Raw genomic sequence first — 27192 nt, forward strand, 5'->3', positions numbered from 1 at the left:
ATTTTTTTTCCCCTCAGGCTGAAAGTCATCCAGGCTATAATCTATCCAAAACCAAGTATGTTTTCAGCTCTGTGACAGTTTTCTCACTACCGCAAATCCAAGTAGCAGTCAAACCTGGACTGTTTAGCTACCTAATTTTACAGAAGACGACCAAAGAAAATACTTTTCACCAACTCATTCAAAAAAAGGAAACTGTAATACACAAAAATAGTTGGGGAACCATGTCAAAACCAATCAAAAGGTGGTGTTTATACATGCTTAGAAAAGATGCAACCCTGAAATACTAACAGAATTTCTCTTTTAATAATACCAAGGTTAGTCCATATTTAAGAACATACAAATCTAATTCAAGAAATTAATTCTGGGGCCAGGGAGGGTAAGAGGATCAAAAAATCTTATCCCTGTGCAACTGAAGATGTGCATTACAGTTAAGTGGCTTTTAACGGAGAGAACAAAGCCCAGCTGTGGAACAGGCACAGACCTGCACAACAGGCTGGCAAATGAAGGTGTTCAAATGGAGACCACGCAGACTGCTTTCTCCATACAGGCCTGATACTCATTATATCAATTAAAGAAAAAAAAGATTATTGCTTTCTGATGTTTCTGCAGCTATACATTTCACCTATTACACTGGTTTTTAAATAGGAATAGATAAATAAAATTTATGAAGCTTCTCTACGCTTTTCTACATGAGCTATCTCCTATAAAAATTGAAGGGGAGGGACAACAGAGCAGGAACAAAGTATTTCCTATTAAAAAGGCTTACTTTGAAATTGAAACACAGAATCTAGTCTATATATTTCCACAAAAACACACAGCTGTTGAAGACACTCAGAATTTTCTTAGCCTCAATAGCATTTTACTGAGTAGATTACTACTGGAGGTCAATCCATTTTAACCACAGCTGCAACGTAATATAATATGCCCATATAAGAACTCACGGTAAGAATACAATATTTTAATTATACCAAATAAAAGAACAGATGTTACAGGAGAAATTATTCTAACATCATATAGTCTTTAATACAAGCTCTTTTTAAAAACACATTACTGTAATTTGATTTTTTTTTTCAGAGCAATTCATTAAGTGCCAGTCATCTAGACTACCAGAGACTCTTCTCAGTCTGTTTAACATTGTGAAGTTCAGTCTTTGGAAAGAATCCAGCTAACCAGGAACCAGATGCCTATGTATATGTTCTATTAAAATATCTAGCAAAGACAAGGATGTTTCATTAAAAGGACATTTGTAAATCGTCAGGCTTGTCTAAAAAGCCTTTCTTCTGCCTCTAAGCTATGCCCTTCTAGCTTACGTGCTTTTAGCTCTCTGGCTAAGGTAACTGGTCCCCGCTGTAACACACACGGCAAATCACCTCAGTAAGGCTTTCATACAAAGAACACACAGGACAGCATGTTTCTTATCAATAGTTTCATACTATAAAATAGATTTGATTCCTTAAATCTTAGTTTAAATCTATTCTACAATTTCATAGGAGGGAAACAAAGGACCCACAAGGTCTGAATGATAAAGATTCAGGACTGTTCAGTACTCTCCAAGGAGAGAATTCAACTAGTCATCCAGAGAGGTCATAAAAGACCCAGAAATTCAGATCTCTAAGTTATGTTCAGGGTAATACCCTTGTTTTGGTATTTACCCTGAAATCATTAACTTCTATCAAGCCTTTTGCTGAGTCCTACCATTTCTACTGTGTTAGCGTTCGAAGTCCCAAGTCAGAACTGCAGCCGCAAGCACTATGAAGTAAGTGAGGGAACAAAACAGAAAGCAGATCAGTACCACAGAGCAGTGTCGCTTCCAACCGCGTTACACGACATGCCTGCCATCGCAGCAGAGAGCACATTAAGGTCTGGAAGGAGATCTCAGCTCCTCAGAGCTCATCTACGCAGGAGACCCACCCCATGCCAAGGCACAAAACGGCATGAATCAAAGTCTGGATCGCACCTCTTAGGTGCCAACAAAGATGGCTTTGCACCAACTTCCAAGTTCCTGCTTTTTGGATCCCTGGAAGCTGCTCTAATTACTGCTGTCAGGTGACTGATCCACAGCCTACAATTACAGGCACTTACGTCAAAGCCCAGGACATGAAGCGGCATTTATCAACTCCCCGGTCCTTGTGCACAGGCAGGTTTTCACTGAAGGGCTGCTGCCAGTGCTGTGCCACAGGAGAACGGTGTAACAAAACAGCAAACAAATTCTGTACCGGGGGCTCGCTGCACTGTCTGATACAAATGACGTCCCAAAAGCAATTAAAGTCAAGGAAAATGAAAAGTTTTGGTGGTATAAGGGCATGACATCAGATTAGACAATTGTCTTCCCTCGCAGTAACTTCATTTCACACAGGAAATAATTACCATACATGTCATAGACATGCCACAAATCTTTATTTTGTCTGAAGTGGATAGCAGACACCAGCAGAGGGGAAGGGACACCCAAGAAGAGAGCTAAGGGTGAGAAAGCGCACAATGGAGGGAACAGGCAGCACAGGACATGGGGTAGACCAAAAAGCTAGCAGCATATGAAGCAGAGGGCAGCGAAGCACCCTCAGGAAGCACTGAAAGACATGCCATTGCAGAAAGCGCTGGGTACGTCAGTAATGTGAAGATATGATGGTGGGGGCATCAGCACGTAACACACCCATTAGGCTTCTCACAAGGGCTACAGCAGCAGCCAGAGCTGATTCTGCCAGCAAACTGGCACAGAAGCCAAGAGTTTTAATTTGTCCTGCCACACAATATCCCACATGACTCCAGTGGGAGCCAGGACCCGGACAGAGACCTCTAAGTTTGTAAGCACAGATTTGTATCACAACAACCCTAAAAAGAAACAAAACTCCAAGCTCCGCATTTATCCTATTCAAAGGCAAGATTCCAAATCAAGAATCCAACTTCTCATTTGCTATTTGAAGTATTCATCTAGCCTTGCTTTGTCTTCTTGACAAACATGACCGTGGTATGTCCTGTAGAGAGAGTCATTGTATGCTAATCATTAAAATGAAAAAATATTCCTTAGCCATCCCTTAAACTCCTATTTCTGCTTTAAATCTACCCAGCTTACATATTAGCACCTATAGCAAGTCCATGAGACTTCACGTGCATGAATCTGCACAACTGGCTCCAGAATCCATACAGCCAGTTACACGCTGTTTAGATAAATGTCACAAGAGTGCTATAAGTGAGTGATTATAATTACCAATATACCAATGCAGTTATTTTCCTGTGCATACTGACTCTTCCCATTACTTATAGAACAATTTGTGGTATATAATATTACTTCATTTTTACTTATGAGAATATTTAAAAACGCCTTGGGCTGCCTTGGGGCAATTAAGGTACATTTGCTTAAGAGACCCACAAGAACAGTTTTTAGTTGCAACTTACAGTGACTTTGAGTGCTGCTGTAAGAGACTACTGTGCATCCACAGGTGCAACACAAGATGAGGTAGTCACTTTACAAGCATGCCGTCAGCTACTATTGATTTTTATGCCAATTTTTGAATTACGCTGAAAACCTTTAGTGTACATCAATTTATCATCCTACCAGTGGCATGCTTTTAAACAGGCTAGTTTAATAAACCCCTTTGGCACACATACTCTTTTTAAAGGCAGCTCAGATATTTTATTTTCTTTGCAAGAGTGAAAGGACAATGAAATTAGAAAGAAATCTTTGTAATGAAAATTGCTTCACACAAGAGTTTCCTTCCAATTACAAGCTATTAACCCAATAAAATATTTTCTGACTTGACACGAGTTCATATATATTGCACTGCATATCAAACAGTTATCCAGTATGTCCTACTTTGATGCAGTTGAGTATATTGCATTCAAGAAGCACACATTACTAAACTATATCCCAACTACAGTTTCTTTTTCACTTTAAGAACCTTTGATCAGCCAAGCTATATAATTACTCTTAAGGGTGGTTAGGGTGTCTGCTGGAGTGCAGGGCCATACAGCAATTTTTTTTTTCTCTCTCTAGGGAAAAGCACATCAATTGCTTTCAGCTAAATGCACTCACATATGAATATTTTAGTACAATTTAATGTTTCTGCACCAACCCCAAAGGAGCAGAGCATCAATTTGTGAACATAGTTTTCTTGGAGTTAAAAGCTACACTGGATAATGCAGGATGAAAGGGGTTGTCAATCCTTAGCTTTTTAGCAAGTCAGAGAAAGGTAGTCTGTAAATTCAGTCCCAGCTGCATACAAATAGCTCTCTAAAGTTTGCCGCTATAAAGCTACTTTTCAACAATAGTGAATTATCAGAGGAGATATTCCAAAAACAATTTCCCAAGCATGGTCAGTTTTCCCAACGCTATTCCCATCTGCTAGCTACCTAACAGCCTTGGCCATTTACACAATGAAAAGTGCACCTGCTGGTCTGTTAATAAAACGTAATGTACAAATAACACATTCCTACAAAGAAGCTAGCTAAAGGTAGGAAAAATTAAGTAATGCACCACATGTTTGAATAGAGAAACGTTAGTATCTCAATATTCTCTTGTATGTGTAACACATTAGGAAGTAATAAAGATCTTATAATTGATAAGCAAGGAGTAGAACATTTTTAAAGTGAGTACAATCAAGATGACAGGAGTGACACTTCTCATGAAGCTAATGGAATTAATTAGTTCATTCTGTTGTAATTTTTGGTAAGAGCCAGAGAACAAAAAGGAACAGAAATCCTGGAATAAAATATACCTTGTTTCATTTTCCCTACACTTCCCCACAAGAGAGTGAAGGGAAACAAAACTTCACAGATACGCCAACCTGAGCAAGCAAGTGATGCCCAAGCAAGCGATGGGAAGTAACACTGAAGAGTTAGTATCCACTTATTAGACAATGAAACTCATGCATTTTCGAGAAAACAAAACCAGGCTAAGTGAAGTATTTGATTGCTTTGCTACCAAATACAAAGCAATATGAAACACAGGAAAAATGTAAATAACATTATATTGTCTTTCTCCCTTCCTGCTACTCCCAAAGCAAGAAGATGACTGACTACTAAGTGCTAAGAAGCCCTTCGCTGCAGTGAAAGGGACTGCCTAGTAAAATACTGGGGCATAGACAAGCTCAGAAAGTGTCCCACCCTCTTGTAAGAGAAGCAGAGCAACAGGAATTCCACTGATCTGTAGACCATTCTGCACCTTCGTGTATCTCTCCACCAGGAAATGCTTCCTTGACATTCAGCTTTCCTTTTCCTGCTTCCAATTTCATCCCACTCCTGCATTTTTTACCTAATACAACACCTTGAGTTGTTCCTGTTCTTCCACAGCTTTGGTGCCTTTCAACTGAACCAAGACCTCACTCTTCAGCATCTCAACTGAAGCTGCACCTCTTTAACATGTCTCTTTTTCCCTCATTATTACCGTCAATTCCTGACAGTTGTAAATCTGCCTCTCTTTTGAAGTTCCTGCAATTACGTTCAGAGACCCTCTGGTACGAAACTGAAGCTTAAGCACTGAAGCTAAGCAGGTCAGCAAGCTTACTCCTGGCGATCATATCAGAACTACACTGAATTCCCATCTGCATTCCCCACCCGAGGTTTCTCAGCACATGCAATATCCAAACGCATCTGCCTTCTGTGCAATTGTATCACATTTCTAGCACAATCATCTAACTCAATATCAATTGTCACTACATCATACATTTCCTAATTTCTGCCTCCCTGAGTTTTCCATCTCAGTTTCTTGTTGCCTGTTAGTATTTTGTGCCCAATGTTGAAAGTAACAAAACAGCAGCAACTGACCACCTGGAAAAAAAAAAAGGAGTTCTGCCTGGCTGTGCTTTCCCTGCTGGATGCACCCTCTGTACCGTACCGTCCTCAAGAAGAAAACCTCGCAATAAAGTCTGAGATGGCAAAGGTGAGGCTTTCCAGCCATGGTCCACTGATGGCTAACCCCAGATGGACACCCTGAGTCCTACAATTGTGAAACTGGTCTGGCCACATCTTCCCTATTGCCAGCTAGGAAAACCTATAAAGAAAGCTAAAGCAGTTATAGAACTGGACCCCAAAAAGAACACAGACTTCAACAGATGAAAATAAAATAAATTAAAAGAGTGATTATTTAAACTCTGAAGAGATTAAACTAGAAGGATGCCTTTCAGGCAGCAGCAGATCCTTCACAAGGATCCCAACAGCCTAAAATGACGCAGACTTTCTGGAAAAAAAAAAAAAAAATAAAAAAACCCCAAAAAAAAAAACAACTCACAGTGCCACTGAGGTTTTGTTTGTTTTCTTGGGGGTTGAAGTTGAGAGCAAGATAATCCCAATACAACCCCATCTTCCTTCAAAAACTGAAGGGAGAATATAATTGGATTGGGACACAAGGGAAAACTTGTGAGGCCATGGGAACAATTTGGCTGTCCAAACATAGGTGCCTAGTGGCACTGTAGACAGTGTAGGATTTCCCATCTGAATGCTCTGATGCTCTTCCAGAAGGAAGTCTCCAGGTCCCACACAATAACTACCAGCCCTGTGAACGTACTTTTTATATCCCAGGTGGCTAAAATAGCATTAGACACCTATTTGTAGGCATTCAATCATCCCCTATACGTCCCTTCCTTGCAAATCTGTACTGCAAAGGTCACAGTTCAGAAATTAACAGAAGCTACTTAAGGCTTACAGCAGTTGCTTTGCAGTTGCTTTCCTTTTCTCACAATAGTCAGAATTTTTTTGTTTAAATATTAGACAAATTATGGAAGTTCATGAGAAAGATTACATATTTCTTTCTATGTTAGAAATGCTGGTAATTATACCTAGGCTAAGGAAAGCTAATACTGAACTAAAAAATGAAGCATTCATGTTCCGTTTATAAAAGTTTTAAATAACTGAGAAACATTATTTACCTTCTTTCTTCTCTGCCTCCCTTTTGTTCTTGTTTCCTGCTTTTTTTTTGTGAATGAGATAGAAAGAACTGGGAAGATTTTTACTATGAAGACTAATGCCCCTGACTATTTGAAATTTCTTACCTAAAAATAGCAGTTACTCTGGGGTGGTGGTGGGAGGCTTGATTTGTGCAGGGAATTTAGTATTTTCTAACTGGATATACTTAACTAATACTTAACAGTAGGCACTCATGTGAAGGATATTTTTATCCAAAACCAACTAATTTGAACATTCTTAAAAGAGCTTTTTTCTTAAACAGAAACTAGATACAGTGCTTAATCTGAAAACTGAATTTCATTTTTCTGCAGAACACCTGCATATAAGAAATAGTGGAAAACAACTGGCTTCTAATTTAAAAAAAAAGAGTTCCTAAAATGGTTGTCACTGATTAAAAACATTGAATATACTAAATTGCTTTTTTAATTAGGAAGGTAACATTTTATATTTTAATATATCCACTTATGCCTAAAAATTTCCTTCCTTCCATCTCATCAAATAATACACATCAGCCTTCTCTTTCATAAGACAGAACGTTCAAACAGGAGCTGCAATCACCTGAAATCAACAGGTAAAAAAAGCTACTAACAGAAACAAAAATAATACACCAAACATTTTAGCAACTGGAATAGAATTATACAAAAGAAAAACTACCACAGATCAAGTCAAAACCCAACAAAACGCATAAATTCCAGCATCAAAGTTTAGAGATCCAAGGCTATGTTGGAAGTGTAGATGTACTGTACAGAACTAATTCTCAAACTGAAAGAAGGTGAAATTTGTGCTCCTTAATCAACTGCCTTCTTTCATTACTTAAGCAAAACAAACTACAATTGTTTCTTGAACTGACAGTTTGTTCATGCATTAACACATCAGCATTTCAGGAAAGCCGCTGCGGCTGTGAGGTTCTCGTGTCCTGTGATGCACTGTCTGGGCTGCACTCTTAACTGAAGCCAGTTACCGAATTACTGAAGGACCAATGCCGAAAATTACCCTTCCTTCACCAAATCCACGATCAAACGCACAAGGGTAGAAAGAAGCAGATCTTTTAGATTATTACCTTCTTACCCAATGACCAGCACAGAAACACTCCCCAGCAGTCATACACAAAAAGCAGCAGTGGAAGCACCTCCCCTCTTCCTGAGCTTGTAACTATCTCTTCTCCCTCTGTAGTCTCAAAAATGACCCAATTCCAGAGTCCTTTAAAAACAATGCATTCCAATCCTCCACTGAGACTGGGCGAGAGACTATTAATAGAAGAGTAAGAGCATATGCTAAGATACTTTCCCATCAGAAACTAACAGCTGCACAGGAGAGCAAGTATGTCTCAAACTCCAACGGTTTCTTGTATCCAAGATTCCTCCCCTGCTTAAAACCCCCACGCCCAGGAAGGCATGCGCCATGTCAGCTGGAGTTCAACACTAAACACAAAACTCAGGTCTCAGCTAATATAACCAACCAACGTACAAAGCTGCTTTGCAATTTTCCAGATAAAACGGCATGATCTACCCCTGAACTAATGATATCAAACATACCTTACAGGAAGAAAAGCAGTCATCTTCTAGAGGATTGTTAAAAGAGCCAGCATAATCGTGATCTGATCAAGAAAGGTCAGTTCTACTCCTTCTGTAACTGAACTCTATCTTCCACTGCACAGAATAATTCTCTAGGTGAAGTACCAAAAAGACAGTGAAGTAGAATTAGGAACATGATGTTAAGAATTTGCAGCTTTAAACAGCCTCATATTTAAGATACCTATCCAGCACATTGAAAAATTAATTCCGGTCACCAGCAATTCTAGGGGCTTAGTATCAATTCAACTTGCTCTTTCATTACGATTAACTTACAATATTTTCTATACTTCTAAGCCACTATATGCTGCCCTTGTATGTATTTTAAGATCCAGAAGAAATATTTGAATAATTTGAAAGTAGTAGTATATAATTTTCAATACTCTACATAACTCACTACTTAATAAGTATTTGTTAAGGGAGATGAGAGAGAAATGCATCAACCTGCTGCCAAAAAGATGTAGCACCATGCAATTGTGCCAGTTAGTATCATTTATTGACACAATAGTTAAACATTCATTACTCAGTTCTGACTGACTAATGGCTACTTTAACAATCCTCTAGAAGATGACAATGATGACACTGATGTGATCCTATGATGTGGCTGTATGTTCTTATGACTTTCACATGTTGCTACGAGCAATCTGTGGCAAGTTATAGCACTATATCTTCATCAAAAACTAGTCTTTTTTGTTTCAACATAATTGTTTATATGCCCTTGACTCTGGAAAGAATGTTCATTGTTGAGCCTTGAGACACACAAACCAGAGCTGAGCTGTCTTCAAATTAGCATTTTCCACTTCATTAATGGATATTTGGGTAGTGAAGTACTAAGGATGGTCAGTCCCATCTCATGCCCTTTCAAAATATGCAGTTAAATGACACTCAGCTTACTCCCTGGTTTTCAAACGTTTGGGTACGCAACAACCAGCTAAAGATTGCCTCCTTACGACAATCAACTCTGCCTTCTTCGGAACCTGCAATTACCATGTATGTTGCAGTTGCACTTACTGAATTAGTGTTGATCAGCTTGCTGAGACCTATAGCTGTAATATATTGGACCTTATGTCTACTGTGTGATCAAAAGAAAGTGTGTTATATTTAAACACAAATGTTCCCTTAGCAAAGAGGAAGTACTATGCTGAGGGCTACAGTTGTCCTGCACTACGTCCGAAAAAAAAATATACTGTGCACAAAAGAAAGACATCACCGGAAAGAAGAGTTTGGGTTGCATTTATAATCTCTAAAGCCTCACAATTTCCTTGCATAGCAGAGCTTAGTATCACTGCTGTCAAGATTTTGGAAGGACACAATACGCAACCAGATGGACCTTAAGTCTTATCAAAGAATTTCTCAGAAGCTGTTTTTTGTAGCAGTTGGTTATCGTATAGATTTACACGTTAAACACTAGTGTGCCTAGAAATAGCTCCACTTAGCCCTCCACAGCTACCATCAGAAGGCCTCTGATGAGGACTTAAAAAAAATAAAGCAGTAAACATCCTTATCCACATTTCGAGACAGAAGAACTCAGAAGCACAAAGCATCTTATTCAAGAAAACCCAGCAGGCAGAACTGACAACAGACTCTAGGAATCTGTACATGTACAGCTTTTTAGTATCATTGAAATTATTGCAATTTGGTAAATGCAGCAGTTAAAACATGACAAGTTTCCCTACTAAGTTCTAGCTCACTCTCCCTTTCTGGTCTCATTAAACCATTAACAAGTAAAAAGTTGCTCTTTGGTGCCTTCTGTTGCCATAGACACTCATCAAAGAGAACTGCTTACTGAAAGGTGGATTGTTTACTCAATTACGTAGCTCAAAGTATGCATCTGACAGACTGCCATACCTGCCCATGTTCTCAGTCACAATTCCATACTCACATCCATGAACATTGCATCTCAGTACATCCCAGTGCACACTCTGCCCCACACTGAGATGAGCTACATTTGTACCTTCTTATTTACAAAGGCTCAATGTGGTTTATCTGTCTACCGCTTTCCCCATGTTACCCCAGGTCATAAGGAATAATGGAAGTAGTCTCAGATTTCTACACGACGGAAAGGCACCTCCCTAGATCCAAAAAGACACAGGGATAGAAATCAGTCCCCTGTGATATCAAGATGCATAGCAGGAAATATGTGCAGCAGGTTATTTCCCAACATTTAGGCCACTCATTAGAGTACGCCCTTCTTGATATTTCACTCTAGCAGCCCACCTGTAGATTATTTCTCTCTCAAGTTTCTTGCATTTTCATCTCTTACAAAAATTTTGCAATCATAATGCAATAATCCAGTTACAGTTACCACAGCTTTAAAAAAAAAAAATCACCTGTAAAAAACAAACTTTCCAGAGATCATGCCACATGTCAATATAATGTCAAGCTTATGTTGGCAATGACATCTTTTACCGTATCAATGATGGCTCTTAGAAAACTAAAAAAGGTTCAGCGCAGGTGACCATGAAAAAACCCAGCATGCAAAACCTCTGACAAAACTGTCTGCAGAACGCTTCCAACTGACCCAAAGTAGAGATTTATATCACAGCTTGCTGCTGTAGTTTTGCAAACACATGGTCAAGTGACAGTATCACAACGGGCACACTAAGATTTTCCTGTTAGGCTCAGTATTAAGCCTTTGCCCATTTCTAAGCATTTGCTTTGAAGGAAAATGCATGCTAGAAAACTTTGCAGCTCTTTTATGAAAGATATTTCCATACTTACTGGTGCTACTATTTTGCCCGTCTGTCCAACTTGCATGTCATTAGGAACAAAGCCAGCATCAACAGCTGCACGGGAAGCTCCAACTAGTTGAAAGAAAATATTTCCAGTGTTTTCTTTTAAAATATTAGCAAGCCAAATTTCTATCACCATAAAAGCACATGGATTTTACTGAAGAGTCCCATACTTTAAGGGCACGTATTTAGAAACTTCCCTCTTAAAAGCTCTTATAGTAATCCCTCTCTATACCACTGGCTGAAACTTCCAAATACTAAGTGCTAATGCACTTCATAAGCAACAGGAAATCCTTACTCCCAGCAGCAAAAGGCCATATATTAAAACCCAAGGATTTCAGTCTGGCGTATTTCCATTATTTTCTCTTGTCGCTTTGTAAAAAGAAGATTTTCCCATAAATGTCTTCCCATAATGTTCCTCCACGTTTGAACAGAACACATGTGCCATCTTATACTGCTGTGGAGCTCAAAAGTCAGGCATTGTAAAGAAAAATATCAAAGTAAACTTGAAAACGCCACATGGGCATTTAGTTAGTGAAGCCACCAATTTAAAAACAAAGCCATTCACGTAACACTATAAATTCATTATTACACATGAAATCTAAAACTAATGTAGTTAAAAATGTTAATGGAAACAGTTCTTCCTCCTTCCCCAACCTTTACTTAAAATATTTTGCTGAAACTCTGTACATGGTAAGTTTTCTCCTATTAATACAAAAGCATAGCAAAAATACAAAGCCACTCAAACTACAAGAACTGCGAAAGGGATTCTGTAAAGTAGTATATAAGGACATACAAAGAAAATATCATCTCTTCAAAGTGAGCCAAGACCATTTTTTAATTTATACAACTTCAATTTTTGTTTGTGAGCTTAACTTCTGGAGACTTGAGGAGGACAGGGAATATTACAGTTTAGTATTTTTTGCTTCATACATGGGCATTTAAATACACGGTTGACCCCAATGACAAGACAAAACTTTATCTATGACTAAACTAACAGGATTTTAAGAATTTATTTGATAGAGGCATGAGAATAAAAGACTTAAGATGAACATCATTTTTAATGTGACCTTTTTACATTATAATAACCAGGGTTAAAAAAAAAGAATGAAAACAAGCTTTACCTGCAGCATGCAACTGATCTGCAAGATCATATAACAACTTGAAATTTTCACCACTCTTCAAGCCTCTCCCTTAAAAGTTAAGAACAAGGAAAGATAAAGAAAGAAGAACATAATGTGCTTTAAGATTTTTTTATTGCCTACATAAACTTTCTGTATGAGTATTTGCATTTGCAAAGGCACAAACATATGCTTGCATAGGGTATTTCTGGACATATTACTAAATAGAATTCACTATTTGGAGATTTAGCTTTTGTCTTTGTGATTAATATTATTATTTCATATGTATAAACCACTCTGTCTGCTTTACTTCCTGCACACTGCACCATCAAGATCATTCCCTGAAATCAAGGAAACGGGATTTTTTACTAATTTGTGCTCCCTCTGCTGGCTTTAGGTACAAAACTCTGTAGTGGGATAACTACGGAATAACTTTTTAGCCGTAAGCATACAGTAAAAATCACAGTCCATCACTTTATACCTGAAAGCAGAATACAAACATAATGATTTTTAAAATCATTAAAGCCATTACATAATAATGTTTGGACTGCCTGTAATGATTAGCAATAATTTTAAACATAACAGATTTGGATCTAAACCCACTACATATTGCTACAATTTTAGAGACTCACCAAATATGACAATATTCTCAAAAAGCCTACTAGCATATGTTAAACTGATGTTTTGCCTCTTAACACAACATACATGTTGGGTGCGTCACCACTGGCCCCTATGCCGTATCTCAGAATTACATCATAATTTTTTCTTAACGTATCACATTATAATATATATATAACATTATAACATATATGTTCTGCTACAGATACTATTTAATCAAGATGTACCATTACTTAAATGTAACATAACATAGTTTTAGTATTATCTACTTACCACCCGATACAACCACTTTTGCACTAGTAAGCTCTGGTCGATCGCTTTTTGTCAACTTCTGCTCAATCCATTCAGACAGGCCAACAGGCGGTGGAGGGGTTACTGCATTCATCAGATGAAGAAAAACATCCCCAAGAAAAAGGATAAATGGTGTATTTTCAACCTTTTAAATCTAAGCTTATATTTAATGCAAAAGTTCACTCTATAACCAATTCTACCAAAGATTTTAACTACTCTCTGTAATTGCTCTGTGGCTCTGATTTACAAGCCTCTTTTCGTTAGTTGTGTTTAAGTAACCTATAGTACAAGCTGCACTAAAATGAAGGCCTGATGTATAAGTAATACAGTGATATCAACCCAGCATACTAAGTGTGGTTCTTATTAAGACAGGCAAACAAGCCAATTAAGTGGTGCAAAGACAATGCAATACGCTAATCTTAAGCATCAAGTAGCATTTGTTTCCTAACATCCACAGACGTTAGGAATTACAGGATGGTTCAGGGGCAGGCACTAAGCCATCCAGAGAAATACCAGGACTGGAACACACACACAGCACATTACTAATGATTGCCTTTGCTGGATTTACAGCAAAAAAGAGTAAGGTGATCAAACACTGGAAGAGGTTGCCCAGATTGGTTGTGAAGTCTCCATCTGTGGACATACGGAAGGCCTGTGGACACAGTCCTTGGCAACCTGCTCCAGGGGGGATGGACTAGATGGTCTTAAGAAGTCATTTCCAACCTCAACCATTTTGTGATTCTGTGACCAGATTTATCTATTACCAAAGCTACACTGGCTTCATTAAAATAATAATTTAAATTCATTTAGTTAAAACTGATCTAAAACAACAACTAAGCGTTCTCAAATCAATTTAAACTGCTACTAATTCAGCTAGACACTGTAATGACCTGTCTTAATTGAAATACGACCCATTAAACCAAAACTGTGGACAGCCAGCCACTTTTATTTTTGCACCATCTTGCTTTGAAAGCCAATCTGGCTATTCGAACAGCTGTAACTTTAAATAAGGAAAAGTTTCAAGATTGTGGTGGCAGAGCCTTAAGCAGCGAGTGAAATGAGCGCACAGATTTCAGCACAGATAATCTCCATTTCTGGTCAAGGAAGTAGCAAGTGAGCAGATAATCCACATCTTCCCTTACCAGACATCACTAAAACGTGCCCGTATTTACCCATATTAAAAGCATAAAGCTCTGATTATGACAATCAGTTTGCACTGACAAATACTTCTGCAAAACATCACTGTGCAGTGAACAAAACTTAACTCTATTACACGAAACAACAAAATATGAGAACAAATACTCACACTTTTCTAAACTGGCACTACCACCACTTGTTGGTGCGGCCTCAAAAGAAGTTCCCCGTATGGTAAATATTTTAATCGGTTCATCGCATTGCACAGTGCAAAGAATATTTCCTAAAAAAAAAGAAAAGGGTCACGTTACATTTTTAAAGAAGATAATATCAGACATACTATGCCTTTTAAAAAACAAATAAAACTAACACCAGAAAGACATCAGCAGTTCTACTAGAATAGGCAACATTCAGAAAGTTACTTTTCAAAATTGCAGTTTTAGATGACTAAAACTTGAAACCTACGCACTTATTAAATGTAGCCTACAAATATTTTAACTTACTTTTTAGCTCCATATTTCTGAAGTATGCTAACAAATCCTCTATTTTTAAAGGATACAGAGCATTTAAATCATCTCTTATGAAAGAGCTTTTAAATTTCAGAAGGGGGGGGAAAACCCCAACTTTGAAAGTGTCACTCTTAAACATAAAGAGTGTCTATAATTCAAAGTAGGTCTTTTCTCCTGTTGCATGAATTCATCAGAACAGAAGACAATGAGGCCTGCCCCAAGTATCCGCGGGATCATGTTTCTCTCAATAATATATAACATAAGGTATCTACTTCACACTGGAGGCGGCAAGGAACAGAGAAAAATGCTGCAACACCAGCTAATCATAAACAAAGTCCCCTTGAAACTGTGAATTACTGGGAAGCAACTTAAAAGTGCAACACAAAACCGCATTCTGGTAACGTAACTCGAAATGTAATACTACGTTGGTACATGTGGTACAATCTTGTACAGTAAAATTAAGAAACATAAGCTAATAAGCCCATATCTAAATTAAAACATGGTGTCAGACAAGCATTAGAGAAACAAGACTGAAAAAAGAATTGCAAATAAAGTCAATTAAATATTATAAAGAATTAGTTCAATGTCTTCATAATTAGGAAAAATAACCCTGCAGTATCTTAAATCAGAACTAATGCAAGTCATATTAAATAAAGCTGGACAATTAACTTAATGTCTTATGTTTTACAAAATCTGATCAGAAGTACATTAACAAAGAAATGCAGTATGTATAAAGGACATCACCAAATTCTACTAATTAAAGTGCTAGACCTGGTTTCTAACTGATGGTAGCAAAGTTGTTGGGATTACTTGCTTTCCCACACACGGAGCATCATGTCCATCCCCAGGTTTCATTTTTATGAACCACAGCGATTCAGATTGTAAAGTGAAAATCCCTATCGTATTGCAAGGTTCTAACCACAGGATTATGTAGAAAAGTTATCAATATTGGGTCCTTTATTGCACAAATACCACATAACCTTTTCTGATTACCCACCTGCATAGATAGTTCTCACAAAAGTGTCTGGTGATTGAATTTCAATAATGTCAGAAACAGGGGCAACATCAAGCTTGCCAGCCACTCTGGGAATAAGATTCTAGAAGTGAAAGATGAAAAGTTAGCAAAGGAGATGCTAAGAAAATGCACATGGTCAGCAAAAGAATGCAGGCTGTCCTGATTTTAACTTCATATAATACTGTCTGTAAGTAAAGTGGCACATACAACTGTAAGATTTTTGTAGGGCTACTCATATAGCTTTAGCAGCCAAATAAAATCCCATTATTCTAATAACATTAGACATTTTATGAGGCTTACTGTAAGTAAACCCTTAATTCGATATCTTAAATTGGGAGGCTTATTTGCTTCAATAGTTTAAAACTGAATATAGATGCAATTTACTCAGAAAATTGACAATTATGGATTGCTGAGCTCTTAGCACTTCAAGGAAAAAAAAAGCATTTTTGGAAGCTAGTTACCAGAGATAATAGGCAAAAAACTCGTGCACTCTCCACCCAAAAGCCAAAAAAATATTATTTTAAAAATTAATATTAAAATCTATATTCTCCTGCTCTGAAATTGACTCTAAAAAATTACATAGCGCCTTTAGGAATGGGAAGGAGAATAAAATGAGCAACATGTATCATGAAGAAATTAATGACAGCAAGAGCTTTGCTTCCTTTTTGTCCCCCTCCTAATCTGGTACAACACAGTGCCCAGTTCTGAAATCTTTACTCACATTAAGTACTCAAAAATGGAATTGTAAGCTTTAAAACAAAATCTATTACCCTTTACTAAGACATTGCAGATCAAAAGAAAAAGAAAAACCAAAACAAAAAACCACCCCTAAGACTTGAGGTATGTAAAGATTTCTCTTAGCAAAAATTTTAAGTATACGGACTGACATTGATTGTAAGTGAAAGTAGTCAGATGGAAGGCTGATGTCATTATTCATCCCGCACCGGCAACATTTCTGAAGTATCCTTTTTCTCTAATTTAGCTGCACCACAACATTGACCAGATTGTTAGTGCTGAGGCTCTCTGCATACTTAAAAACACACTCCTTAACAAACAAGTTTTTAAAAACTGTATTTTCATTAATAAACATCTTTGCTAGGACGTGGATCTGTGTTATTTTATTATTATTATTATTCTGTCTTTACATGTAAATGTAATGTCTTTTACAGACATTTCAATTTACATGACTTGCATCATAGACGCAATTCCCCCCCCAAAAAAAAGAATTTGCTTACAATAGGTCTGCACATTTCATTTCAGCATGCAAATCTCGGTTTACTGTACTTTTCCTTACAATTTTCATTATGCTTTCAGATCGCTTAATCTATTTTGTGTTATTGTACATTTTGCCTTGTGTACGTAGAACTAGCTGGTTACCACTAAGTATTTCTTCTATACTGTTCCTTTGTCAAGTCAGCCCATAATAAAACTCAGACATGAATCAGTGTTTCTAACTAATGACCTCTTAAGCAAACTACTATAACATTTTTCAAAAACTCAAACCAGTCAATGGCTGACCTCTCTCAGGCATTTGATTCACACTCCTTACTTACAACAGCGTCTCTGTCTCTCTTCTACAAGAAAATTTTGATGCACTTTGATTTACTTACCTTCCCAAAGGCAGATGCTCCAGCACAAATGTGGGTGTAATTAAATTTTTTATGAGTTTCCAAAATCAAGGGAGTCAGCTCCTCTGAGGATAAAAATATATTGCTCAATATTTACAACTATCTTATTTTAAATCACAAATATAAATACCATTTCTTTTGCTTAATAGGTAAGAACTACTCTCACCTGCTAGAAATCCCTTGTATGCATCATGCTGAGCCACAAGAACTTTTGCAACACCCTGAACTTTGCTGACTTCTTGTGCTACCTATGATTACAAATGAATTATTATTAGTTTGTATTGTAACAGGCACCACAAACAAATAAAAAGAAAGAGTCCCTGCTGCAAAGAGCTGACAGATTAGAGATCAGTTAAAACTGGAACACAAAAGCATGTGAATTTCAAGATTAGAATGGAACAAAATGCAGATCTTCCAACTCACAGCATCGTGCCTTACGGGATAATGAAAATGAATTTTGTGAATAAGAAAAGTACAAAGCAAATCAGACACGGGAAAGCTTGCCTCCTGTACGCAGGATTACACAATGATCTCATGATTTATTACAACAGTTGATAACAATCACACTTGAGGATTATTGCTCGGTATTCTGATACAATCAGCAAGAAACGAATCCTACCTTCTTTTAAATCAGTCAATATCTACCGCACAAGCATACAATGCAAATACAAATGTACAGCGATGTTATGATCTTTGTCCACATTTTAGGAGCAATCCTTTGTTTGCAGCGGACTCTCTGCCTACTGATGTGATGTATATTTTCAGTTCTTTATTTATGCATTTTTTTTCTTTAAATTTGCAGAAGTGAAGTTTAAATGATAAAAGGGTTGTTGCAGATCAGAGAAAAGACGACTGACAGCAGTGTCTGGAGACCACATGCATCACCCCAGAACTAGCATAGTTCTACTGAGTTTGCTGAGTATCAGTTTACCCTCAAAAATTAACAAGAGGAAATAAACAAAAATTCCCTAATAGCTGCTATAGAATATTTGTTTGAGTAACTGGCTTTTTTGCCCTATCAATACGGAAACTTTAAAAAAAACCCCACAACCTTCATTTTTTGTAAAGTACTTTTTCCCAGCATGACATACATTGCCAAACAGACACCCTATACTTAGTATTAAACATCATTCCCAATCACTTTTCTACTATGCAAGTGCCAAAGAATAAGGAAACTCAAAGACAGACATATCAGGCAATTCTTTTAAAAAAATTTTGTTTACATTTTCTTGGCTTCCAGGTCTCTACCTCGACTACCTGTGTCTTAGTTTAGAATAGCCACTGAGGTTTCTCCACCTATTTGTGAATTAGCTACCATTAAGTATGCCTCCTGCATGAGATACTACATATTGCTTTCAGAATAACAATTCATAAGGAATAGCCTACTATGAAAAATATTAGGCATAATTATTTGTACTTTTACTGTTCACACAAGAGTATATCATGCTAGAATAAAAGTGTCACTAATGTACTAACTATATTGTCTCTAGATCTTGCACATAAAAATTAGACTAACAATACAACAGCTAACATACAAGAAACTTTTTTAGACGAGAGCTGTATGACAAAGTCAAGAACCACTAATTTCAGAATTTTAGGTTGCAAACACACTCTCGCTCTGCTACTAGTAGTTGACTAGCAAAAGCAAGGTGCTCAGAAGCCCTATTTGTCACAGTGCTGTTTCAGTTCTGCTGGTTTCCATTTGGACGAGTGCAAGCTTCTTTCCAAGTTCTTAGCACTGCAGTATTTGTCTTTCAGACTTTACAGGGAAATATTGTTTTAAGAGTTAATTGTCCTTTAGTCCTACAAAAATTGCTTGCTTAAGCTTCTAACAACTGATATTGATATTCTCCCATGTGAAATGAAATCTATACCCATATTTTCAACTTCAGAAGAGAAGCAGTTCAAGTGCAGGACATTTCCGGCAGATTAGCAATTCCTGGCACAGTTCCTCTTCACTACAGATTATTTTTCAGGCTGACCAAGATGCATCAAGTATTGTTTCACCGCGTTCATTATTTCATTCACAGAAAAACAGCATTTCCTACCTTGTCACAGCTGGTACCAGCTACTAAACAAGAAACTTCACCTCCAAGACGTTTTGCAGCAGTGATAGCATTTAGTGTAATGGGTGTAAGAGTCTCATTGTTATGTTCTGCTATGACTAATGTACTCTGAAACCTCCGGAGCAGCGATGCCTTTAAAAAACAGAAAGAGAGATAGAGAGGAGTTTGATACTTAGCATTCAAGTAAAAAACTGTTCCCAAGAACATCCAATGCTTTACAGAAAGTTATCAATTATACAGACTGTAACACACTGCTGTCAAACAAAATAGGCTAAATGTAGATAATTTTTATTAGGTAGGCAGAAAAAATAAGGTGCTAAAAAGGTATAAACTTGCTTGACTTCGGCATATTTATAACATGCTGTGTTTAAACTAAAATCTCCACAAGAAAATACTGAACAATATTAAGAAAAACATTTAATACATTATATTTAGGCTCAGCTGATCAACTTAACTAAGTACCGTAAAAAGTGAAGATCAGACCAGCAAGACTAAGACACAAGGAAACCAATGGTAGCAAATAAATATTTACTTGTTGGGTTTTTTCGATTTTTTTTTTTTGTTTTGGGTTTTGGTTTTTTGTTTGGTTGGGGGTTTTTTTTGATTTTTTTTTTTTTTTTACTATAGGTTTTAGCCAAAATCTAGCTACAAAACACACTTTTTTAATTAGTTATGTATAAAGCCAAAATTGCATGCAGTGGTAGGATGACAATTAAGCAGCAAGGGCTCACAGCCTGAAATCACACTAATAGAACTGTTGATAAACATCAGGATTATTTTTTTCTATTTTCCTGTACATTTGACACTTGACCACTTAGTCTACCACAATTTAATGATCCTTAAATAATATTTTTGACCAATTCACCGTCCACACAGACTTTAACTTCTAAAGCAAAAATGAAAGAAAAAAAGAGGGAGGGGGAAAAACAGCAAAGAATTGCCACGAAACCAAACCAAAATATTCTAAGCTCTGAGACTTTCCTCTCTAATTTTCAGGTGAACCTGGAAAAAGTGCTATACCTCCGAGACTAATATTAGGGTAGGGAAAGGGTTTGGGGTGAAACAGAATATTATCCTTCAAGTCTTTGTTTATCCTACATAAAGGATTCAGACTCGTGTTATAATCAATGTAATATGTAACACATAGAAAACAAAATATATTCATTAATAAGACCAAGGCACAAACACTAACACAATGCTAAAGACTGCACAGCCAATACTACTTTTTCAAACATATATTCTGACCCCATCTCCCCTCACACCAAACATGCACTTAACCACCACTTAAACTAGAAAAAAAAGTTTCAGGAAGTCTGAGCGGCTAAAATTTGGATATGGACTTCAAACACACAAAGTCTACCTACTAAACTTCACAAAGAGGAAGCAAATCCCGAGGACTTCCCTGAAGCTAATCACAGTGTAAAAATATAAATGCAAAGATAAGTTTTTGCAGAATCAGGATCCTAATTTTTCATTTTGATTAAAACAATAAGGATTCTTGTAGAAGTGCTCTGCATTTCATCTTTTATGCTTAAGGTTACTTGTTATGATTAAAGAGTCTAAGATCATTTGAAGCCAATTGCCAGTAACAAAATATTTATTGCCAATATAGATCAGACACCGTATTTTTGATTATGTTTCACACATCATTTGCAATAAAAGTTATGAGATTTTAGTCACCGTTTGAAGAATAAATCCATGCTTTTGTGGCAAAAAGCCCACTTTTCCAATGATTTATAGTCATGTCACAGGGTAAAGTGGACCATGCTCCCAAAAGATTCGAAGTTTTCAAATTTCCAAAGGGAGCCGCATGCATTTTAAACACGCACTCAATTCTGACTATATTATGATCTTTTCCCTAAATAAGTACTGCACCACCAGAGGAACTATACATCATTCTGCCAAACAATTCTAGACTAAACTGAGAAATAATTTTTTTAGCCAAGAAGAGTAAGAGCAATGGACATTGCTTAAGCAGACTGCATATTACAACACTAACTAGGTGTTACTTCTAAACTGATAATCACACATTTTATATTTGTGGGAACTGCACACTGGAAGGCCACTTTATGGCTACATGCATGACTTTTCTGAAGGCATTTCTGACAAGACCAGATTTAAAATAAAAGTCACATTCTAGATCTTGGGTAAAAACCCTGGATGACAAATAAGATTCCTATGTGAATCTGAATTTTAATATACTAACAAATGTAAACTCTTTTTTTTTAACAAACAAAACAAAAACAAACTGACTTTTGTTTTTTGTAACAAAGATTCTGCAGTAAAACCAGAGGGTAATTCATCCAGCCACATACGATCCTGGAAACTGAGACTCTGCAATGAGTCAACGGAGAGGACACGTAGTTATTTTAATGAAGGAACTTGACCAGCTGCACGCGTGCTAGAACAGCCCATTATTTCACTGACATGATTCTTCCCCCTGTACTTGGGCAGGGTGTCTAGTTTCAAGCCTAGATAAAATAAGAAGATTGAGTATAACCCTAACCAGCTGACAGCAAGGATAAAAAGACAAGAAATAAGACAGGCAGAACCACCAAACTATTGAAAGCAATGCCTTGAGAGGGAACAGCACTCAGCGCTTGTGCCACAGAAGGTTCCTGGTGCAAACTAAGCTCTGGAAAATCAGGCTATCCAAAGAAATAAATTACCATTAAACATCCTACCAACTTGGGCAATTGGGTGGCTTCTCAAGCACGCCAGTAGGTTATGAACACATCTGCCAGCAACCAGTAGAACTGGAAATTTGCATCACTGAGGTTTAGATATAAATTGAAGCTAGGCACCTATGCTCCCTCTACAGCAGAAACATCTAAGCTTCTTCTCTGGTGGACAGCGATTCAGTTTATACTAAAGTAAACATTTATGAAGGAAAAATGTCTGGAGTTTCCAGTTCCTCCCCCCAGCATTTTCTGTAGAGCAAACCTGTCTAAAAGTTGGTAAGATTAACCTAGATGCGCAGTGTACCAGAGTACCAAAGGATTCGCTGAATCTATTGTCTCAAGTTTCCCCAAAGCATCTTTTTGCTTCCCACCTGAGAAACTCAGCAATGTTTTCCAAGCAGAATGTGAAAAAATTAGGTATGAGATCTGAATTTCTAGACTTCAGACAAAATAATTGAGACTACTCACTGCTACTGTCCCAGTCAAACATTAGAAATCTGGACATGCCCAGTACCTGTACGCAGATAAACCCATGCATGAGGCCAACATCCAAAGTACTCATTCAATTTGCACAGGTGATCTGCTCTTCACAGCAACGCCAACACAAACTGAATGTACGTTGGTCTTTCAGCATGTAGACAGGTCACCTGATCAGCACACAAGCAGGCCCAGCACTTCTTAAGTACGGATTTGCTGCTTGTATGCTACAAAACATATGTATTAACAGCTGGAAAATTCCAGACAAGAGTGTTATAAACTTTGCTTGCTGCTTGGTGAGACTGGGGAGCAGACAGGTATTAATGGCCTCTACAGTCAAGAGCTGCCTGCCTGCAGCCTGCTCCTTGTAAGGCAGGAATTACGAAATCGTCTCTGTAAGTAACACGTGTGGCAGACATGGGAACAAAAGGTGGGACAGGCAAAAAGCCTTTCCAGTAAATGCAAGAGCTCCAGCAGGTGTATTCTACATCGCCCCATACTCCAAACATGCATCAATATGAACTAGGCTGTTAGAAACTTCACCCAGGAAACTGAAGTTTGCTTCCCAAACTCCTCAGAGGAACCACTGGAAGTTTTGGGAACTAAACCAAACTAGAAATTCGCAAGGCAAAAGCACCTAACAACCGGACCCACAAAGGTATCTCTAGAGTTGATTTTCTTAGCTGTAAAAGCAAACTGGCCAGAAATAAAAATTTTAGAACTGCTTAATAGGAATTATGGATCTCATAGAAATCCATTACCTCTGGGCAAAACTCCCAAGAACTGACTCCAGGAGCTAGGAATTACGGTATTACTAAAGATAATGTTCCTATACAACAAAACAATGCCTAAGTCTATTAATAGACAGTCTTGTAGCTGCAAAACTTAATAAAAAAAAAAAAGAAGAAAAATATTTGGGAAGCTCAGGGAGAGGAGGGCACTCTAGCAATAAAGCTTATACTTCTCCTAGAACCTCTGCACAGATCTGGCTACAGAAGAGGTCTAAGCGACAGCAATTTAACTCCAGAATACACTAACTAGAAAAACAACACTAAAGGCACCTGAACTGAAAAAGAGCTATAACTGCAGCAAAAAACAGCAAAAGAAATAAAGCATTCATAATAAGGATTTATTTAGGAAACACGGTAAAGACTTAAAATTACAAAGGAATTGAAGCAGCAATAGAAAGATGAAATACAGAATGAACTTTCTGAGATATATCCCACGCAAGCCATGAATAAAAATCAAAGCAACAAAGCTGCTTTGAAATACAGACCCTACTGAAAGTGAACTCAAGGTAAATGAACACATTTTAAAAGTTAATAGTCTGAGATTATCAATAGCGACTGAAGGATATATACAAAGTATTCCTGAAGAGTACAAATGTAGACCAGTACTTCCTGAGAAAGGTGTGTTTCAGCCTATTAAACCTATTTATCTGAGTTATCTCAGGCTAAAAAATAAAAAAAAAAAACCACACATGCATCATGAGATATAGATGACTGAAATAAAATCCACCATTTTCAGAAACACCAAGAAATTGAAAACTCTGAACAAATCCACAGGAACTCAAAGACTCAACAGCTATGAAAAGTGGGTCCCCCCAAAACACTGTAAAGACAAAATGAGAATACTTGCTCAATATCACTAAAAATTAAACAATTTCACTTTATTCAAAAGCTATTATATGGTAAAATACTACACTACAAAGCGAGAAAGAAAACCTGTCAGTTAAGACCACTTTTAGCTGAAGGTCTCCAACAGCTTCATAAGAACATAACTATTATTTTGTTTAAGCCAACTCTAAAGCAACTCTTGCCTCCAAAAAAAACATACTGCAGAAGCAAATGCAACTTTTACTCTATCTGGACCTTTAAAACAACAGCAGAACCCTGAAAATCAAATACAAAGCAAAACAGTTTTCTTACAAAACAGATAGCCACAACGTCCTTCACTCTTTCACTCTGTTGCTAGGGCTTTTTGAGCAACCGTGGAGGTCAAAGTGAGGGAAACCAAGAGATTAATTTATGACTTCAAACAGTCAAGTCTAGCACTGCTTGCCCTTCATGAATAGCCTTAGGATAAACTCTAACTTCAACACAGGTTGAGTAACAACTGGATACAAAATTAAAGGCATTGGTATTATATCCACCTACAACCAACTTGGCCCCAAGCTGCTGGGTAGCATCATATAAGAAAAAAGAAAAAAAAAACCAACACTGTGAACAAGCAAATAGGCAGACACTTGCTTATCTGATAAAACTGATTAAAAAAACAGAGAATGTTAAGGGAATATATTAATTGTTCGTTGCTCTATAAAGGTAGGAATGTATGACCTCAAAATGTCCCTTAACTAAAAGTCTGCATGACAATCCTGATGATCGCGATTTCATATCATTACAGGTTTTGAAGGGACCTCAGGAGCTCATACAAAGCTCTCCTCCATTAGATGCAAGGCAATCATATTGATGTTATTTCCAACATATCTGTCTAGCTTATTGTTAGTGCATTCCAGTGATGAAGACTCCTAGGTAACCCATTCCAAAACCTTGCTATACTTTCAACTATAAAGGATTTCTTAATGTCTATCTTGAATCTTCATAGCTATCTTAAATAGCTTTCTTGCAATTTAAGCCAACTGTTATTATTTCATCATCCATGGACTGGTGAAATGGCTTATTCCCACCTCTGCCCCAATTTTTTGTGTACTTGCAGTCACATGTTCCTCCTCAGTGCTCCCATCTTTAAGTCATGCAACTCCAGCCTTTCGTTGTTGCTCATACCTTACAGGTCTCTTGCATCCTATTTTTCTCTAGACTCTTGAACTGCATGAGCATTAGCAGTGCTGAACTGGAGTTTGCTTCACTTCTCTGGCAGACTACATTGTTACCCACACACTGAAGACGCACACAATGTTTTATTGGCTTTATTTTATAAATTTATGAGTTTAGATGCAGATAGCTGATAACCAAGGAGCCCACCTCATGTTTCCAGGAGAGTGAACTGAATTGTGCAGTGATCATGAGAGTAAAGTATTATTTACACAGTGGTACCATATGTTCTAGGAGCTCCAAAGATCATCAAGACCTTTGCTCTGCAAAGCCTACAGCCTAACAATAACTGAAAGATGCCCGTGACTACAACAGTTATCAATTTTAGAGTAACTAAATCACGTGTCCTCATCTACCTTTGCTCTTCTTTTAAGCCATTCTTAGTACCCGACACTGATGAATATATCCGTAGCTACAATTTTAGAACTGGAATATCTGTAAAAGCCTTGAAGAGCTCAAAAACTTGCTAGACTTAAAGCTCTTTTAGAAGGGCTATTTACACACAGTTTTAGTGGAGGGAGTGTCTGCGTGCTATGAGATCGAACAGATATTCAGGGACATTTCATAAATCATCTACTCCAACTAACCTTGAGTTCACCTAGTCGTTAAATTTGGTAACAGCCACCATGACACATCAAGCAGCAAACAGCCTTCAAAAGCCCAGCACTCCTCACAGCTGAACAATATGAAGGTCAATATGGAAAAGCAACAAGCATTTCACATTAGCTTCAGTCCACAGGTTGTGAGGGTTAAATCAATCACATTTCTGCACAGCTGAGTTCGTGTGACTGAGAAACGCTGTATTAACCTCTTAAAGCCCCAGAAAACCTCTCCTTTAGCCAAAAATTTCTGTGTAACGTTGTTAGAGTTTGCAATAACAACTTCAAGAGTCTTTTCAGCTGTAAGGAAAGTACTCAGTTCCTCAACTGGTGCAGACGAGGGGGGATGACAGCGAGCACTCTGAGAAAGTTATGACAACGATCCTCAACTCCTGCCTGCAATGAGCACTGAAAGGGCCCCTTAAACACCCGGCGTCCCCTCAGAAACTTTATTTGTAACAGCCACAGCGCAGCAGGGAAGCGGAGTCCAGCGGAGGAGTTCGGCCCGTTCCCCCCCCGGCCTCGGACACCCCCTCAGCCACCGCCGCCGGGCGGGCCGACGGCGGAGCTCGGCGCCGCGCCACCTCTGCCCCCCGGGCGGGGGGCCCACACGGCCGGGGCGGAGGGAAGGCAACCGACCCCCTCGGCCCCCTCCCCGCCGCCCCCGGCCCGCCCGCACTCACCGCCCGCCTCAGGCGCTGCGCCGACACCACCCGCAACATGGTTCCGCTGCACGGGCCGCGCGCCGCTCTCGCGAGAGCCGCGCCACACCCCGCCGCCTCATTGGGCGGAGCGGCGGGCCAATGGGCGGCCGGGGAGACTGCCCCCCTCCCCGACTGCCCAGCCCTCGCCGCTCCGCCGCCGAGGCAGGGGCGCGCGGTGCAGAGGAGGACAGGCACGCGGAGGCAGAGCGAGACACGCGCTGTCTGAATTGCTGAAAATATTGAATTTATAGCCAGCTGTGGGGTGTGGGTTTCAAGGTCTCAGTCTTTTTGAGCTCGCCAGGTGCGGGGATGAGAAGG

General features: G+C 38.3%; 1 protein-coding gene across 1 annotated transcript in view; it reads right to left on the reverse strand.

The window, feature by feature from the left end:
- The window catches only part of ETFA (electron transfer flavoprotein subunit alpha), a 32420-nt gene extending 5451 nt beyond the window's left edge, over positions 1–26969 (reverse strand). The window contains exons 1-9 of the mRNA XM_054214087.1: positions 26854–26969; positions 19565–19714; positions 17683–17764; positions 17499–17581; positions 15871–15970; positions 14537–14647; positions 13213–13314; positions 12325–12393; positions 11190–11272 (exon numbers count right to left, since the gene is read on the reverse strand). Coding sequence (XP_054070062.1) covers positions 11190–11272; positions 12325–12393; positions 13213–13314; positions 14537–14647; positions 15871–15970; positions 17499–17581; positions 17683–17764; positions 19565–19714; positions 26854–26892 — 819 coding nt within the window. The 5' untranslated portion in view covers positions 26893–26969. The remainder of the gene's footprint in view (positions 1–11189; positions 11273–12324; positions 12394–13212; positions 13315–14536; positions 14648–15870; positions 15971–17498; positions 17582–17682; positions 17765–19564; positions 19715–26853) is intronic.
- Positions 26970–27192: the final 223 nt, after the last annotated feature.

This window comes from Rissa tridactyla, chromosome 9 (assembly GCF_028500815.1).
Source record: "Rissa tridactyla isolate bRisTri1 chromosome 9, bRisTri1.patW.cur.20221130, whole genome shotgun sequence".
Classification (NCBI taxonomy): domain Eukaryota; kingdom Metazoa; phylum Chordata; class Aves; order Charadriiformes; family Laridae; genus Rissa; species Rissa tridactyla.